The sequence below is a fragment of the Lepisosteus platostomus genome, chromosome 18 (assembly GCF_059453375.1).
Source record: "Lepisosteus platostomus isolate fLepPlt1 chromosome 18, fLepPlt1.hap1, whole genome shotgun sequence".
NCBI lineage: Eukaryota > Metazoa > Chordata > Actinopteri > Semionotiformes > Lepisosteidae > Lepisosteus > Lepisosteus platostomus.
Window position 1 is genome coordinate 10,876,324 of NC_142628.1, and position 17,798 is coordinate 10,894,121.

Consider the following 17,798-nt stretch of genomic DNA (forward strand, 5'->3'; position numbering starts at 1 on the left):
AGGCTCTTGGTTTTTTAATTAGTGTTACATGCACAATGTGTAATATTTTACATTTGGTTTCTTCCACACTTTAAGATTACGTTTTACTGTACACGTTGAGAATTATTCCTACTGTGATGTCTTAAATCATGTTTATGGAACATGCAGAGAACTCATGCTGTAGAGACATCACATTGTATCTGTGACGGAAGCTTTAGTTCTAGACCAGACTATTGAATCATATCTGTCAGTATGATAAAATGAAAGTATTACAGGTCCCAGTGATTCAAGCATGGGATCACCATAACTATAAATGGAGAATATTGTGAGGAGATGGTTAATTTCAGTGCCAATGTTGCCCCTTGTTTGAACTAAAAACGTGACTTATTGTAGTATTACAAAAAATAAACACCTCTTGTTTGTAACTGAAACATAGTTAACAAACATATATAAAATTCAGTTACTAATTGTCTCTTTATAGATATTCGTAATCATAATAAAGAAACTCAAATATCACCTTCAATGCCTAATAATAGCATTATGAATGAATGTTATTTACAGTAATTAAAAAATAGCTGGACTTATACAGCACTACCATACCATGAATCAAATCTTATTTATCTGCCCCTTACAAAATAATTAAATACTGTCTAAATAATAGTACTCAAATGTGATATAGTTGTAGAAAACCAAAATATTCCTTTGATTTGTGTCAGAAGATCTCTCTGTCGTCTTGATGGCACTTTCATTATTTTTAATCAGAATGTCCTCAGGAGATTTGAGATAGTAATACAAAAAGTGTAAAATTATACTTGTTACTTTCAGTCATCATTGAATGCAGCCAATGTGAAAGAAATGACAGCGTTTACCATAAATTGAAGGGGGCAGAGGCAGATTCCCATCTTGCATTTAACCACTATCCTGGGGCTGAGCTTAATCTGAAGCTCCATGTCAGGAATGAAGTTAAGTGTCCTCTTGCACACCTAAATTCACACCCCATTGTAGATCACTCCAGCAGTCAAACAGCAACATCTTCTCCAACAGCTGTGCCTCACCTTGAGGTTACAGAAATATATACAGTGCAATTGCCACTTTCACTGGAGAATTCCAACATCTAGCAGGGACACAAGAGAATATAGCTTTTCATTTAATTGATGTCATTAGTATGACAAGCTTATTTTCTGCTGATGGAAGTAAAATGATAATTATAGAAATAGATAAATCGACTCAGTATAACTGTAATTAATTTTAAGTGTACAGATTATTAGTGCAGAACCAATCAGGATTCTAATTATCAGATGATAAAAGTGCTCAAACTGGGGAGTGAGACCAATTAAAAGGAAGTAATAGCTTTTGACATAAGACACCACACTGTTTGTTTATTTATTTGTTATCCCATAAAGAGCTGAAATGATTGTATTGAATAACTGTATTGGGGGTATATTTAATCTCATAAGTAGAAACCCTCTTTGGGTATTCAAAAACCCGCTGACAAAATGCTTTATTTACTATAAATAGAAACTTATTATTTTTTCACAGACACTAATCTTTCAAATCATAATACTTCTTAAATCCTAATCCTCAATTAATTCATTTCCTAAACTTAATTAAACATTTCTGACCAGTTGTTCCATATGGAAATGATCAATTAAGGCAAGGTGTGAATAATTGAAGAGAAAGGAGCTGTTTTTTTTCCTAAGGTGATGAGAAATTAATTTTCTAAAACATATTTTATGTTACTATAACTGACCAGTTATTCCATGTAGAAATATCACTTAAAGATACATATTGGCAATTGAAGGGAAAGAGCCTTTTTTCTAAAGATGACAAAAAAAACTAATACTTCTAGCATTTAGTATGCATTCTATGTAAATATCTTACTTAACTGTAAGAGACAGATGTATTTTTTGTGTTTGAGTTTAAGGCCCTACGTATTTATATTTGTACTAGCTGTACATACTGAATGTGGTGTAGATGTAGTATTTGAAGCAATAGCAACAGCAATAGCACAGACAGCCCAGAAAACAGACTTTGCTGTTCTCATATTGCCACAGTGCAAATTTTAAAACAAAAGTGCAGGTGGAAACTAACTAAAGGTTAATCTTAACCTTTAAGATAGTGGTTAGTTCTAACACTAAAATTTTAAAGTTAATTTCTTTCTTGGTCTTGAGAGCAAGTCAGCAACGCAAAAATAAGTGACAAAAAACAACTTGCTTTTAATACGACACATATCCTTTAATTTCAAGCCCAAAAATTAAATCTCAAAATATTATCAAATACTATTAACCTACAATGTAATATTGATGAAAAATTCTAGTACAATTGATTTACCAATGGTATTTAAGAATATTTTATTAATAAAAGCAGCATTAAGGGGATCCTTTTGTGGTGTTAATCCCTGGTTAATAATAAGACATACTGTATCTCAGTGAGTAATGGAATAATCTGTGTACCATTTATGGTTTTGTTTCTTCTGATGTTTTATTTTGAGTCTTGGAATGATTAACTGATCATGTGTAACCCATTCTTTTTATATTTTACACTGTTACCTTTTTACAGTTCATTGACTGGACTTAATGCTGGTTGCTTTGGATCTTATTGGCTGCACAAATTAATATTACTAATAATAAATGGGTCGATCTTTCTCATCTCTAGCATTCTGTGAGGAAGGCTGCAGAAGTGGGGGAACCTGTGTGGCGCCAAACACCTGTGTCTGCTCTTCCGGCTTCACAGGTAGTCACTGTGAAAAAGGTAGGACTTCTTATTGCATACACGTCTACAGTTCCTTGTGCTTTATTAGCAATTTGTTGATGTCATTTAAGAGATCCCCTTTTAAATAATACTGCATATTGAAATTGCGTAACTTAGAAACCCTTGCACTGGCCCAAAACCTTATGGCAAATCCATCTATCGAGTGTCGTGGAGCTGTGACAAGTTGGAGTATATTCTGGAAACAGCACATGGTTGCCCCTCCATCCTCAGACATGGCAAACATCCTAATCACCATATTAAAAGTCAGAATGGAAAAGGGAACAGGTACTTCTGAGAATTGTTACCTTCCATCCCAATGGTATTTCTTCAGAAGAATTGCTTTTTTAAAACAGCTCCTGAAATTCTGCACTGTACCAACAGAGTGGTCTTTTGTTCCCAGGGGCATTTCTGTGATCATTGTGGGAAATTTGTATCTGCCTGTTAGTAATCAAAATGAGACTGGAGCAAGATATTCTAAGATAGGAACAGTTTTTCGTTTGTACTGTACCTGTTGCTCTCCTCTTCTGAAGACATGAGGTTTGCAGAGACACTGGTTGATAAACTCAAGGTTATTGTGTGGAAAATAGTTTATTTGTGACTGTTGTTTAAATGTAATGAAACCCACTAGAGATTACTGACAAAAATTACATGTATTTTTATCAGCAATTTGCAGAGGAAAAGTTCCAAATACTGTAGCTTTGCTATTTTTAATTGAAATAATTTTTGCTTCATGCCCAGCATGAAAACATAATTCTTAATTATTTCCTAATTCTTAGGACTTGATCTTTGTCCTCTTGTGCCTTGTATTTTTATGAGCACACCATTCTAAAAAATATCTATGCTCTGAAAACAAAAAAGAATTACATTAAACTCTAAAACTTAAATGCTGTTATTCTAAGTTAAATTGACCCTTTATCTTCAGAGTTAAATCTCTCATGCCACAGAGACAAAATTGCAATGGAAATTACTTCACCTTATGTCATCTCCCATGAACAAAAATCACAGTTGTCATGGAAACTTAACTTTCAAAACCATCTGTAAGACTTTGTTAAAATTATCTTGTTCTGCAGACTTTTGTTTCTTCCAAAATCCGACAGAAAAAATTTAGAAATGTCATCCGTGTTATGCATTGTTCCATCCATCGTTTTCATTTCAAAGTATCTTTTTCTTTTCATTTCTGTCAATTTCGATTTGCTTATTAAAACTCAGTTTGGCACATGTCTGCAGCCCTCTTGCACGTGCATTGTGTCACGAATGACCCGCTGAGCAATCGGGAGGAGGGACACTGTGCGATACCTTAGGTGGTCAGGTGACAGGTACTGTAGCTACCAGAGCAAACAAGGGCTAGGCGAGAGACGTGGTCAAAGGCAAGTTCCGTGGTTCATGTCGTGAAGAGCCAAGAGAAGGTTTTGAAAACAAAGGCGAGGTAGGAGCGCAAGCACCATGGCGCTTTAGAGGCGAGTTAACAGTGATTGGAGGAGGATGTGATTACAGTGCAACTGCAGGATTCATATGTACTTATCACCCCCAGGGAGTTAAAGCAACAGGCCAAAAATACCTTGGCTGACATTAACTTGTGCACTGGCTATTTCTGCTACATGGGTTGGGGGAATCCTATTACATTGGGTTAATGACAAAGTCCTGACTTGAACCACTAGTTACTCATCCGTTCACTCTCCTGACAGCGCTGTTTGTATCATCCTGTGTTGTATCCACCTCTTCGGTCACACTTTTGCAAAATGTTATTAATCATTTTTGGCATTTTTTGGTATATTTGCTTCGATTTAGTAAGTAGTAAGAACACAGTAGTCTCTGTTACCTAATTCTTTAGATGCTACATTGTTGTGTGTACGTGGATTTAGAATATGTCTTTGCTTTGAGTTTCACCTTGAGGTCTAGATTAATTTAATTGAACTCATGATTGTTTCATCTTGACAAACTTCATATTTTTAAGTTTTTTTTTCAAGTTCACATCATAAAGATGCACTTCATTAATGGTAAAGTAGTTATATAATAATTTGATGATGCATTATTACTGGGGTATGTTGCGAAATATATTTTAATCCTTGTATATTTATGACCAATTACAAGAGCTTAACACATCAAGGTTGTAAACTGAATAAAGGTTTTTTAGTTTTGTCCTTATCTCAGTATTTTTCAATACTTTTCTCACTAAGCAATATCAACACGAAAATATGCTTTATAAGTATGCCTTTCTAAGAATCACTTTGGTTACAAAGCATGTATCAGACTTTTAGAATCATCTTCTACATCTAATACAAAGCATTACTAGTATTTTTTAGGCATGGACACAAGTATTTTTATATTTTTCCAGCCAATCAAATAATCAGACCATATTACTAAGTGAAAATTTGCAACAACAAACAACACTAGATATGTGTTAGTATCAAACATACTGTACAGTATATAGTTAGGATGTGCCTCTGACTGCAACTGTACAAATATACAGTATAGTTAGACAAAAAGGAAAGATAGTATTAAAAGTCCTGAGTTGAATTCTGATTCAAGCTTCATGCACAAGCCAAAATTTGAGTTATGTGATTGAAATACAAAGGAGCCAGTTAATTACAGAAGCAGCTTAAAGTTAAAAATATGGAGAGATTTTACCAAATTGGATTTAGCATATCATAACAGAAATGAAATTTCAAAAGAACACAATTTATACAGTTCAATTTATATAACTATATGCAAATAATAATAAATGTTCATATTTTGGTGTATTAAATCAACAAGGCAGTTAAAGATAACATAATAATTAGAGCTGCAGTATGTAACATAATTTTGCACCAGTGGCATATAATAAAAGTGAAATCTTCTTTTAAATTCAGTTCTAGGGAACCCATCACTGTGCCAAAAAAAACATTTTATGAAATGGATTTTTACTACATTTTTAGATGTTAGAATTAGTAATAAGTAAATGTGGTACATGAATCCTTATTAAATATGCCAACACAAACAGGAGCTATGTATTCTTAGATTAACTACAAGCCTCATCTTTATGACTCAGATATGATAGATTAGTCAATTATCTTTATTCAAAAATCTCTTCATGTCTGTAATTTCATTAAAAATGGTTCAGTCTTATTTTCCTGACCCTGCTCTATGAAGAGCAAAGGATTTACATAGGTGGTTCTGGGCTGAAGGTTGTAATTTCAGATTTTCACACTCGTGCAATGATTTGGAACGTCGTAATATGGAATGTTAAAGGGGCCTGGAATTGTGATTGAAGATATATTCAAATTAAAATAGCATTTCGTACAGCAGACAGGCGCCTGATGAGAAATTACTGTTTGATGCAAACAACTTCATTTTTCATTTGAAGGTCTCCTTCGAGTTTTTGGCTGACTAAACCATTTCATTATAAAGTAGTACATATATATTGACCATCCGTTCATGTCACTCATTACCTTTGCTGGTTAAGCAGTTTGTAGGTGCTTGATTGCAAATGGCTCTTCTATTCTTTTTAACATTGACCATAGAATAAGAAGGTCTCACAAAAATCTTTTATTATACCGTTATCTATATATTATACCATTGGCCCTATACACTTTCCATCTGAGCAGAACTCACTAGTCAAAAACATGTTAGTGGACAAAATGACCTACACCCTTTAATGGGGTTTTTAATTTTGTTTTTTAATAATTCTAATTTCAATCACAGCAGAGGTGATAGAGTTATTTGGTAGACAGGTGCATTCACTATCTTTTGAAATCTTTCATATTTTGAAGTCTTGAGTTGAAAACAGTTTAAAGTGTCATAACTTGTGTGGCCTCAAAATTGGTATTAACTTTTCATCTACTGGTAACTCATTCATATTAAGATACAAAGGAACAAGTAAAGGTTTATTCCATGCTGAAAAGAGAAGAATGGAAACACAACGTTTCGTCTCCACAGCTTTTCTTCTCTTTTCAGCATGAACTAAACCTTGTTCCTTTGCAGCCTACGCATGCTGACGCAGCTACTGTACCTACTTGAACTATTTTATATTAAGATGCAATGTAATTGTGTATTGTGTAGTATTCTGTAGCTCCTGTTCAAATAATTTATGTACAGTATATGAAAGCCTCTCTGGAATGAAAACAAAACACTTGTAACAGCAAGGAAAGTGCATCATTATATTCTAAAGCTAATGGGCTGAAGATTTTTTTGTAGCACTCCTACAGAAACCCTTGTTTCTTTCTGCAAAAAATGTGGAATTGCCAATTATTTCATATTTTTGTACCCGGTTTGGAGTCACAGTTATTTATCACTTGGCCTGATAGTTACAACACCTGTCCTGCAGAGGAGACTGAGAACAGGCCCAGCCGTCGGAGCAAATTGCTGTTTGACACACCACAAACCCCAAGGTGTTTAGCAGGAGAGAAATCAGTTTCCGAGTGATGTCACTGCAAAGTTGAAGGGCCTGGCTGGTCATAGTTTTCACTGTCTTGACAAGGGCAAGGAGACCTTGGCCAACTAATGCTCCCTCCACCCAGGCTCAGCAATTGTGCTTGGTTGCTTGAGGAATCTCTGTCACTGTTGCCTAACATTATAGCCCGAGCTAAAATTGTCAACATCTGAAACTTTAGGTACAAACTAACTCTGTTTCTCACTAAGTTTACAAGTTAAACCAAAGTGTCATTTTTCTGTTTAGAAATAATTCAGACTATTTTCAGAATGTGACTCGGGTACATACTGTACAGTAACAATGGAATCTTGATTTTTAAATAAGTATAAAGCAAGAGATTACCTCATTTCCATGCAAAATGCACTCTTTGAAAAATCCACATGACATTATCTTTATGCAACAAAGCACTTTTATTATTGAATCAGAGTATTGAGATGGAAAGCCAATAATTAAGGGTCATGGAGACTTGCTGCTGTTAAGGAGGTTTGTCTAAGTCACAGCTAAAAAATGGTAAGGCTTTAGGGCAGCTGTTCTGTGCTGTAACTGTATTGTAGAGAACAATTTAATGCTCCGCATTTCTGCAGGCATTCCTCTTTGTTAAAGGAGACAATAGACAATGTAACTTTACAAAAAATACTAAAAATAACAAAACCTTGATCAGACTAACCAGCTTACTAGAACCTTGTTTGCAGTAGTGATAAGATCAATTGAAATGTGGATACATAATTTAAATCCTCCCATACATTTGTCTATTTTTGTCATTTTTTTGAAGAGATTAAAAATGGACTAAGCATGAAGTGTTTTAAAAATAATTAATTTCAATCATTTTTGTAAGAAAAAAGTTAAAAAGGCTTTATAGTGAAATCAAAGTCTCAAATATGGAAATCATTCTGAGTACTTCAAAAGCAGGTGCTTGTAAAACAAAGAGTAGCACGTCTTGGTAGTAATTAGTTTGTTCCCTCTGGACTTGTGACTTTGGCCATGGGTGTTTTGAAGATTTGTTGTTTTTTCTGCTTCGTCGCACATTCCCATGATAAACGAAGGCTATCATACCCATCTGTCTTTCCTTCGACTACATAGACAAACAGCTTTTTGTTTGTGTGTGTGAGAGCTTTTGATCACTAATGAGTTCTACAAGTCCATTTTTAGGTGTTCTGCTGGGACTTCAGACCAGTTTTTAGTTTGGTTGACTGTCTTGATTTTTAAATACTTCTGTGAGAATTAATTTGACTTCAACAGAGAATTCTGGAAGTTAAAAGCCACCGAAACCTAATGGAATAAGAAATATATTGCTTGATATTGATAGAAAAGAAACTGCTTTAAGGTTAGTTCTCTGGCTGGATATGCTGTAAATCAGTTTTGAATTACATTATACATATAATCTAAGGGTTATTTATAATTTCTATGTAGAAAAGGATATTTGTCTTCATTCTGATTTATTCAGATTTGGTCTTTCTATCTTAGAGTCTATAGTCTCTCTGGTTTAAAAGCAGTTTTAGTTCAAATGTCAGTAGGTACTTTGCTTTACTTGATTGCAAATTGGGTGGTGGTAAAGGTATTGTTTCAAGAAGAAAATGACCATAGTTACGTGAAAAGAGAGCACAGTACTTAATCTACTCCTTCCTGATTGTCCTCTCCTGGGGAGAAGCATCTTGTGTTTTAGTGATCATGTTCTGAAACAGCTAATGGACAATACACCAGTAGCAGAATTTACTTAATGTTTTTTTAGGCATAGGTTGTTAAGATTCTGAGCAGCAGTAAATGGAAGTAAACTGATGCATCAAAACTTGTCACGGGTGCTAGTTTAATGAATTCTTCCTGCAATTATTAATACATGTAACCTCTCACTTTTCTAACCTGGAGCTCAGCACAGCTTAATTGCTTCCCCTGCCTTTCTATTTGCATTAAATTGCATTTTCCCCCTTTTATGTTAGAACACTCCTCAGTTCTTTACCGGTTTTCTTTTCAGTTTCAGCTGTTGCCTGTGATTTTTAGTATACTGTACGTGAAAGATATATAATGTGGAAAGAATTGCACTTCGAGTATGTTCTTTCACTCTTTCATAGAACTACCTCCAGATCTATATATTGTCTATACAATAGAATTGTATTGGGGCTACAGATGCTATGATGTGCTTTATCCATTTATAAATAAGTACTTTCTGGATCATAGATCATTTTTGCCTATGGCAATGCAGGATTTGTCTGTTTTCATGTAGCACATACAGTACTGTGTTTGTCTGCATGGGTTGCTGCTCTAGTATCACATGACCCTTAAACACTGTTCCTGCTGAAGCTGTCCTACTAAAGACATGCATTTTTTTCCACCGTAAAAGTAATGAATATGAATGAAACTTTCAGACAGAATTAAGAATAACTACACCCCATATGATGCGTTTAGGTCACTGCTCACCACCAATAAATACTCTCTAAATCATGGCTAACTTCGCAGTGACTCAGTCATGCAATAAAGAGTATTGGAGATTTGCACAACCAACTGGCTTCTTCAGATGAAAGTGCATGCACGATATATTTCTATGTGTCTTAATAGACATAACGCTGACAATGTCTAGAAAGAATAGTATCTAAAACAGCGGTAGGGTGTGAAAAGTTACTTTTTTAAATTAATTAAAATTACTTGTGCAAGGGATTGCACTCCGATGACAGGTGGAGCGACGCGCCGGTTGGAGTATTTCTCGGTCGCAGTTAATGGCAACGTCAGCTCAAAGATTTGTTTCAAACCACCAAATGGAGACTGGTGTGCCGACAAGCGGACCCTGCTGATGTGGGATTAACGCTAGGAAAGAGAGAGATTGTGCAAGGGATTACTTTTCAAAATTAAGTTGGGGGGAACATTTACGATGTAATCAGTTGCAATGATCTGTGAATCATTATGTTAAGTAATAATATAACCTCTTAAACAATTTCTCCCATCAACTTGGAACTTTTTATATAAATAATCAATCATCGTTATGCATTACTATTTAAAAAAACAACTCTCCCTAACTGATTTAAAATAATTTTTCATTTATAATGGAATCATCTTAGAATGCAGTACTGCAGTACACAATCCATCCACCCTTCCTGAGTGTGACAAGACCGTTCAGGGGTGACTCTTTTCTGACCAGCTCAAGTGCAATTCTGTCTCTAGCCAGCCTTTCTTTCTTAAAAGCTCAGCTAACGTCGGATAGGAAAGTTTGAAATCCCCTCCGGAAGTTGTTTGAGAATCATCAAATATCTTATTCTTACACTTCAGTAAAACTACGTAATGTATATCCCACAAATACAAACAGGATCAGTTCACACTTCACTGAAGTACTAAAAAAATGCCTGCAGTATTCCTCCCTTGTAGGAAGACTTAAATTCAGCAGTTCATTGATGTTACATGGGACATACTGATTCTATAAACATTTTGAACCTTCCATTTTTGTGCTTAAACCTTTTAATTTCAGTTAGGTTTATCGTCTTTGTATTGTTTTTAGAATATCGCATTGCTTTCTTAATTTTTCTTTATTTTTATATTGTCAGATGCTAGTTCTCAACCACCATTCATTCGGAAATGCTAATACAGTGGGACTGTAGTGCGTTATTCAAAGCCTTATATAAATACTAATCCCAATAAAATAAGAGTGAAGATGTTTCAGTATACTAGGGATTAAAAGTGTTCTGTAGTTTTTCAGTGCAGAAGAGTGCCAGTACTGTTACGCAGTATATGTAACATTTCTCTAGTGCCACAAATAGACATGTTGAATAGTGCAACAGACAAAAATATAAACACAGGGAAATTATGTACCTTTAAAAACTGCTTTATACTCCATAGGAAATGTCTCAAAGAAAAATAGTGGAGTAGTAGTTATCTTCTTTTCTCTCAAGTCAGTGTAGCATCTGACAGCCAAAGTAGCACAATAAAACTGCCTAACTCAGTTATTTTCAATTCATATGTTTATCTCGCATATACACCCTGAGCCTGGGTTACCTTCATCAGTCTGTGGATGCCTGAATGCTTCAAGTGGAGCAACAGAGTTTGGAGAGTAAATTCTGAGCTGGGAACTCTGAGATTGAAGTCTGCCTTTTTTCTTTTTACCTGCAGCCTTTAATAAATAACAGACTTGGCTTTGACCTTGCACTTTTCTTATGGGATGTAAGAAATGAAACAGATCTGAGGCATGGTGGAATTATTTTTTTCTTTCCTCGAAACCATGTTTAAGATTAAAACTTCAAGGCCAGAGTGAAAATGTTTTGTTCAATTGTCTACTGTTTCTTTTTCTCTCATTCTTCAAGAGGAGTATTTCTGAAAACAAAAGCACTAACTTCAGAGGAGGAGTTACCTTTTAAATGTTTCCTTAATATACATCTTTGTATTGTGCCACAGTAACAATGGTAAGATCGCACCTTTCACAGATTGGAACTGTCTCTGAATTGGTCCAACGCCATTTCATCCAATTCAAGTTATCTATTTTTTATTCAAAACCAGAACTAAATAACAGAGTTATTTCCGTGAACAGGAAATGAAGAGAAGTCGAAGACATTGGCCCATTGATATACTGTATGCCTATTGGATTTTTTCCTAAAACTAGGATAAATGAAACCTCTTTGCTTTCATTTTGCAAAATGATGTACGTGGTCGTGTTTGACCAGTTGGTGTTGCTCTTTTTTTGGACCAGACGATCCAAATCATGGCCCCAGAGTAGTGACAAGGGACACAGTGCTGTAGATGGTGGCAAACTTCACATGAGGTTCTGTCTACTTGGTACTTCTCAAAAGAGGGGCATTATTACAATACCCTGGCTGAATTCCACTTGAGTCTTGTACAATCTGTCCCCTCAATTCCCTAATTAATTTAATTGCAAGCAATTACTCAGTTCTTCACCTGACATCTGATGTACTGAGGCACATCCTAAATATTACTGGCAAATCATTAATACCATGGGATCCCACCCAAATGTAAAGTGCTTTTGGTTGAAACGTGCTGTATCAATGCAAACAATTATTATTGGATAATACATTTTAAGAATTAAATTATACAAAGATTTGTTTATAAAATGTATTTTGTCATTCCACTAGTGTTTTTACGTTCTGAACTGTACCTTTGTGTGTTAGTTTCAGTTATTTTTAATTTGCGAAACTGTCAAATCCCCCCAAAACTTTAAAAGTTATTTTAAGATTGAAACCAAATGTTGATTAAGACTAAGAACAAGTATGTTTTCAAGTTTGCAGTCGAATTAGATTTTAATATCGATACGGAAATATAGTACATGAATGTGTATACATAGTACACTAACAGATTAAACCCTGTGATGTAAAAATGAAAAAAAAAAAACTAACTTAAAACTTAAAAAAAAAACTCTTAAAGCTAAACTTGCAGATATGGTATTGATGTCCAGTACCTAAAACAAGGTAATTCTCTAATGTACTGTGTAATAACTGTTCTTTGTAAAACAGTTGTTACAGTATATATTAGTGTACTGCTTCTCTGTTTACTCACTCATTCTGCCAAGTGGTGGTTTAGATGTTCTAGGGAATGAACTCATTTATGATACAGAATACCAATACATACCACATACTGTATTAGCTGCAGATATACAGAATCCACATCCGGCTCGCTTTGTACAATACAGGAATGCAATGTAAATTATTCTTCCCAAAACTACATTCCATGAAGACCCCCCAAGAGCAAAATAATCATGGTGCATTTTCACAATAGGGACAAAAAACTCTAAACACATTGATCAGGCCATAGCGTGCAAAGTCTTTGAATCAAAATTGCTTTTGTTCCTATTTCAGAATTGGACTATTATTGTTTTTTTTTTACCATTGCTTTTCATTTCTACCCAGAAATGATTATCTCTAATAATACTGCTCTGTCAAAATATGATACTGTGTTTTGTTGCAACTTTCCAGATAAATTGCATGAAGTCTACAAAGGTACTACAGTCTTTCTCATTTGCTTGCAAAGGCACATCCTAAAACACAGAGGAGTTACTCAGTGGTTTCTGCACAGATCGCTTTACCACAATGTGGTACTTTTTTCAGCTTCATTATATGGAGTAGATCCCTTTCACACAGCAGACAACTATTTATCATTGCAGCCCCACTGCAAAATCCATATCATCCCTCTGTGAAGGTTACATCCATAAAGGGACTTGTTAATTTTTAAGAGCTATTCTACTGTAGAATGAAGGACCAATGGGGAAATGGTTTGTGGGTATTGATTTTGCAGGCTTAAATGAACAATAAATGTGAATTATGGTGGGTTGCAATTCACAGTATTCCAACTCAGCCAGCTGTAGATCACCCACTGGATTCACATCAGCTAATATCTCGGTTAACAACAAGGGGAAGAAAGAAAACAAGTGAAAAGAAACCAATTTTCAAACGTCCTCTGAGGGTAAAGGAATGCACGTGTCAGACAGGATTAAACATGTTATGTCGGAATGACATGAAGGACCACATTCCTAATTCCATATTCTCTAATGAATCAAAGATGCTCAAATAGAAAACGGAAAACCCGTTTGATAGACAGTTAGACATTTCCATTATTTCAGCAAACTAAAATTCCGTTTAAGGAGAATTGGAATAAAGCCCAGGGAATGCAGAGTAGAATTTTAAATCTGGCATATATAGATTAAACCAGCAATATCCCTATCTAAGGCTTAAGATATGAATTATCTTAGATGAATCTACCTGAAAAGTATGACCAATAAAAACCAGAGCATTTTAAGTTAATTTTTTGGTCAGTGGAATAAGTGCTTGATGATTGTATATACTGTACATCGGATATGGAGTGACTATGTAATCTCTTATATCAAAATACTGGTTAAGATATTTAAATGGAATTTTATTTTGGAATCTTTTGTCTGTGTTTCATAAACACAGTAAAGGCCCGTAGAATGTATCAAGTGAACTGTTATACTGTATATTTTTGTTTTGACAGAATTAAGCACGTTTATAAAGCATCAAATCTGTTTTCCTGCCTTTCTGTTATGACATTGAATCAAATGATGTGCAGAATATTCTGTCAAATGACTTAATATGATGGGCTTTTTTAATTAGAATGGTCACTTGGAATTGCACAAAGAAATACCAGAGGTTTTTTATAGATTATAAATATACATTTCTGTAATGCAGAGGATGTGATGAAATGTGAACCCCCTAAATATGAAAATAGCTCATTATGATGCTTATTATTTATACCAAAGTTTTTTTTTTCAGTTCTTCCTTAGTGTAATGACTGTCAGCATGAAAATGCGTTGCCATCTGTGCAGATGAGTACATTGTCAAGTGGTGCCTGAGGCTGGGGCGTGTTATGAGTCAGATATTTTTTAGCACACAGTTGTATTCTAATTTAGCATGACATTGGCATCCCAGATCAGCCACAAACTGGCCCCCTTCAGACTAGAGGACATTATTGATAAATGTGTTACTCTCTTGCTGGTTGTTAATTTATTTTGTTCTCTTCTATATATCTCTGGCCTAAGTGCATGCTTTCTTTTCTTTTGTTTGTCGTTCTATGAACTACAAAATGTGTAGCATAGCTTGAGGCACGTTAATTACTATTTGGTGGTGTTTTCATTATTAATTGTTGATTTCGTACGTCCTTCCCCATTTCGGGCATATTTCAGTTTGTGAAATTATACAGAAGTGTGTAATGACACACAGATTGATCAAGTGTATTTGTTCTTTAAAATGTTTTGATGTGACTTGTTTTTTAACAAATGGATCTGTACTCATTCTAGAACAGGGATCTCAAAGGCAGAAATGTGAAATAGGACAAACTATATTGGATTCCTGGAGATAAAAACTTGCACAATACAAAAAAAAACAAAAAAAAAAGGAATTTTGTTTCCACATATTAAAAATTCCTTGAAGATGTTTTCTACTGTAGCCTCTTTGAGGGGGAACATACAGTATACTGAGGCATTAAAAATGCAACAAATGAGTATTGAAACAGATAGCATTTGTCGCATTTTTAATGCCTCTCAGTATGTTTACAGCTTTCTATAAATGAGTACTCAATTCTTCATGAAGAAAAAGTTATGGAAAATGCACTGCACTTACAAACGTGCAGTTACACGTGGTCAGTTTCGGTCTTTTTAACATTGACAGATTTTTGCTGGGATTATTAGTCTTTTAATGGGAGGCCTTTTAAAAAAATACATTAGTAACCAATTTTCAGAAAAATGTCACACAGGTACTGAGGGGTGCTTTTTGCTGTGTGAATGGTTGTGAAATTCAGCATGTCAGCATTATACCTTTTAAGTAGTGTCTGGCAGCCTCCAATCACCCTTCACAGTAGCACAAAATGGTAAAAAACAAACAGTTGCTTGTGATGCTTGAAAATTAATTTCTACTGATCAATATTTTTTATTATTCAATAACTAGAATCTAAGAAAATTAGATTGTGCTTTTTTAAATTACAGTAGTTCTTTGCTTAGCGTTTCTTCTCCATAGAACTCTTTCGTCCAAGCCATTATTTTAATTACTTAATACACCATATACACCTGGATAAGAGTGTAATATTTAACTGTCAGTGGCAGGCGCACAGAAAAGAGGGATGTACCTAACCCACACTTAGCACAGGCTGTAGTTGTGCATCTTGGTACTATTTGTGCAGTAGTGATGATAAGTTTTTTTGTTTTACTGTAATTAGAAATTGTAACAGTAAATTACAAGAGTGGTATGACAATAGTTAAGAATCAGTCACACATAGAAATGTACGGTGTCACACACAGATTCAGAATATACAACATACAATTTACAGACACAACACCAAAACATATAAAACAAACCATAAAAAGTAATAGATCAGATCTGTGAATTGATCTTCTGTGCTACAAAAATTTGATCATGCACTCAGGGATGATAAAGATCAGAGTTAATGAGATTAGAGTTACAATATATTGACTATAACATGTTGGCCAAAGGTTTTTTGATGAATTTGAACTTCATACTGAAGATGGAGATGAGGTTCAAGCAGATTGTGCTGTGGTTCCTTTAGCTGTTTGCTCTGTCCTGGCAGTGCTCTGATGCAGAGAGAACAAAGATGAGCGTTTCCTAGAGTTGCTGAAATTAGCGTTGTAAAAGCCTATGCATAGTCATCTGCTTGGGTCTAGCTGCAATAAGACAGGCAGGAGAAACTTGGTTAGGATGTTGACAAAAACAGTCCAACTGTCTTAATTTTGTTGATTGGGTAACAGCTGGTTTGTGAAAAACAAGGTTTCTTCTTTTGTAGAAAGAATATCTTTACTGACATGTGGCCTGATGTTTTGGAAAAAAGTTCAGTTCTGTTTGCAGTCATATGGTTGGTAAAGTCAAAAACTGCCATGTGTTTTGGAGAGAGAAGGGCTGAGCTAGTGAGTTAACAAGTGAAATGAGTTGGGTAGTATCTTTATAAAACCATGAAATTACAGTTTGTGATTGGTTAAGATATTATCAGGTATAATCCTGGCGTGCACCCTACACTGGTTGATCACCTGCTGGATGATGGACAGTGACCTGTGATCTATTGTGTTGGGCAGAAGGGGAAAAAGCAAATTGAGGGGAGCCAGACTGCATCATATTGTACATCATTGTGCGTTTCAAAATGAACACAGCTTTACAATGTCCTCGTCTGTATTCCAGACCTGGAAGATGTTTCATATCATTTGGGCTGCTTTTAGACATCCCTGTGCTTTATACAGAGGCTCAAGCTCCTTTTTCAGGGCAACAGAAAGGTTGCTAGAAATCCTTATTCTAAGTGTAACAACACGCCTTGCCGCTACAGTGCTTAAGGCAAAATGCAATGAAAAACGGTGCTCAGAGTCTCAGACAATAAGAGCAGAGCATGATACATATGTTTACTGTACGTCTAAAAAAATACAGAAAGGAGAAAAAGAGAGCACAGCCAGAAATCACAGATGTGCTGTCCAGTACAACTTCACTGAAAATAATAATCAGCTAGATGCACACTCTCTCCACTTCAAAGTAGATTTTATGTTACATTTTATTTGTCAACAGTTCAGCAAACAAGTCATCATCAGGTATGTCCTCTTTTTACTGTAGGGCTGGTTCTCGTTGAAAAAAAACGTCTCAAGCACCACAGGAGGAGCCACAGTTTAGCCCACCCTGGCAGATGCTCTTCCCCTCAGTCTCCCATGGCTGATAGACTGGGGAACTAGAGGCAGGCAGTGATTAATCTATGCAAGCTCCAATGGAATGCATGGGTGCATAGTCAAATTTTATGTATTTCTTCTCTACCTATAATTTAAAAATAAACTCCTTTCTGTATAAAATGGATTTTTAATTATATTCCAGGGTAAAAATATCAGTAATGTCATTACCAGTACCCCACTGAAGCCCTCACATGTTGCTCATGTGTGAGAAATGCACTCCAGGGAATGCATCTCCATTGAAGCCAGTCTATAATTACTGCTATTAGCGCTGATCCCCACAGAAATTCTTTCTGTGGAACGCATCCTAAGCAAGGTACCGCTGTACTTAATTTTCTAGGGTTTCTGCTCCACCTTGAGCTTTGGGTTTTTAAGTTCAATTTGTCATTGCAGAGAGACTGAAGGTTGAATACAAATACTGTTCAAGATTGGTTCATACTCTCATCATCCATCAGATTTTAGTCCAAACTGTCATCCATCAGCATCGCACGCTATTATAACTATATGATGATC

General features: G+C 35.2%; 1 protein-coding gene across 3 annotated transcripts in view; it reads left to right on the forward strand.

Moving 5' to 3' along the window:
- LOC148645650 (protein kinase C-binding protein NELL1-like) overlaps positions 1 to 17,798 on the forward strand; it is a 161,768-nt gene that overhangs the window by 127,154 nt on the left and 16,816 nt on the right. For all 3 annotated transcript variants that reach the window (XM_088611671.1, XM_088611670.1, XM_088611669.1), the window contains one exon: positions 2,635 to 2,730. In XM_088611671.1, coding sequence (XP_088467797.1) covers positions 2,635 to 2,730 — 96 coding nt within the window. The remainder of the gene's footprint in view (positions 1 to 2,634; positions 2,731 to 17,798) is intronic.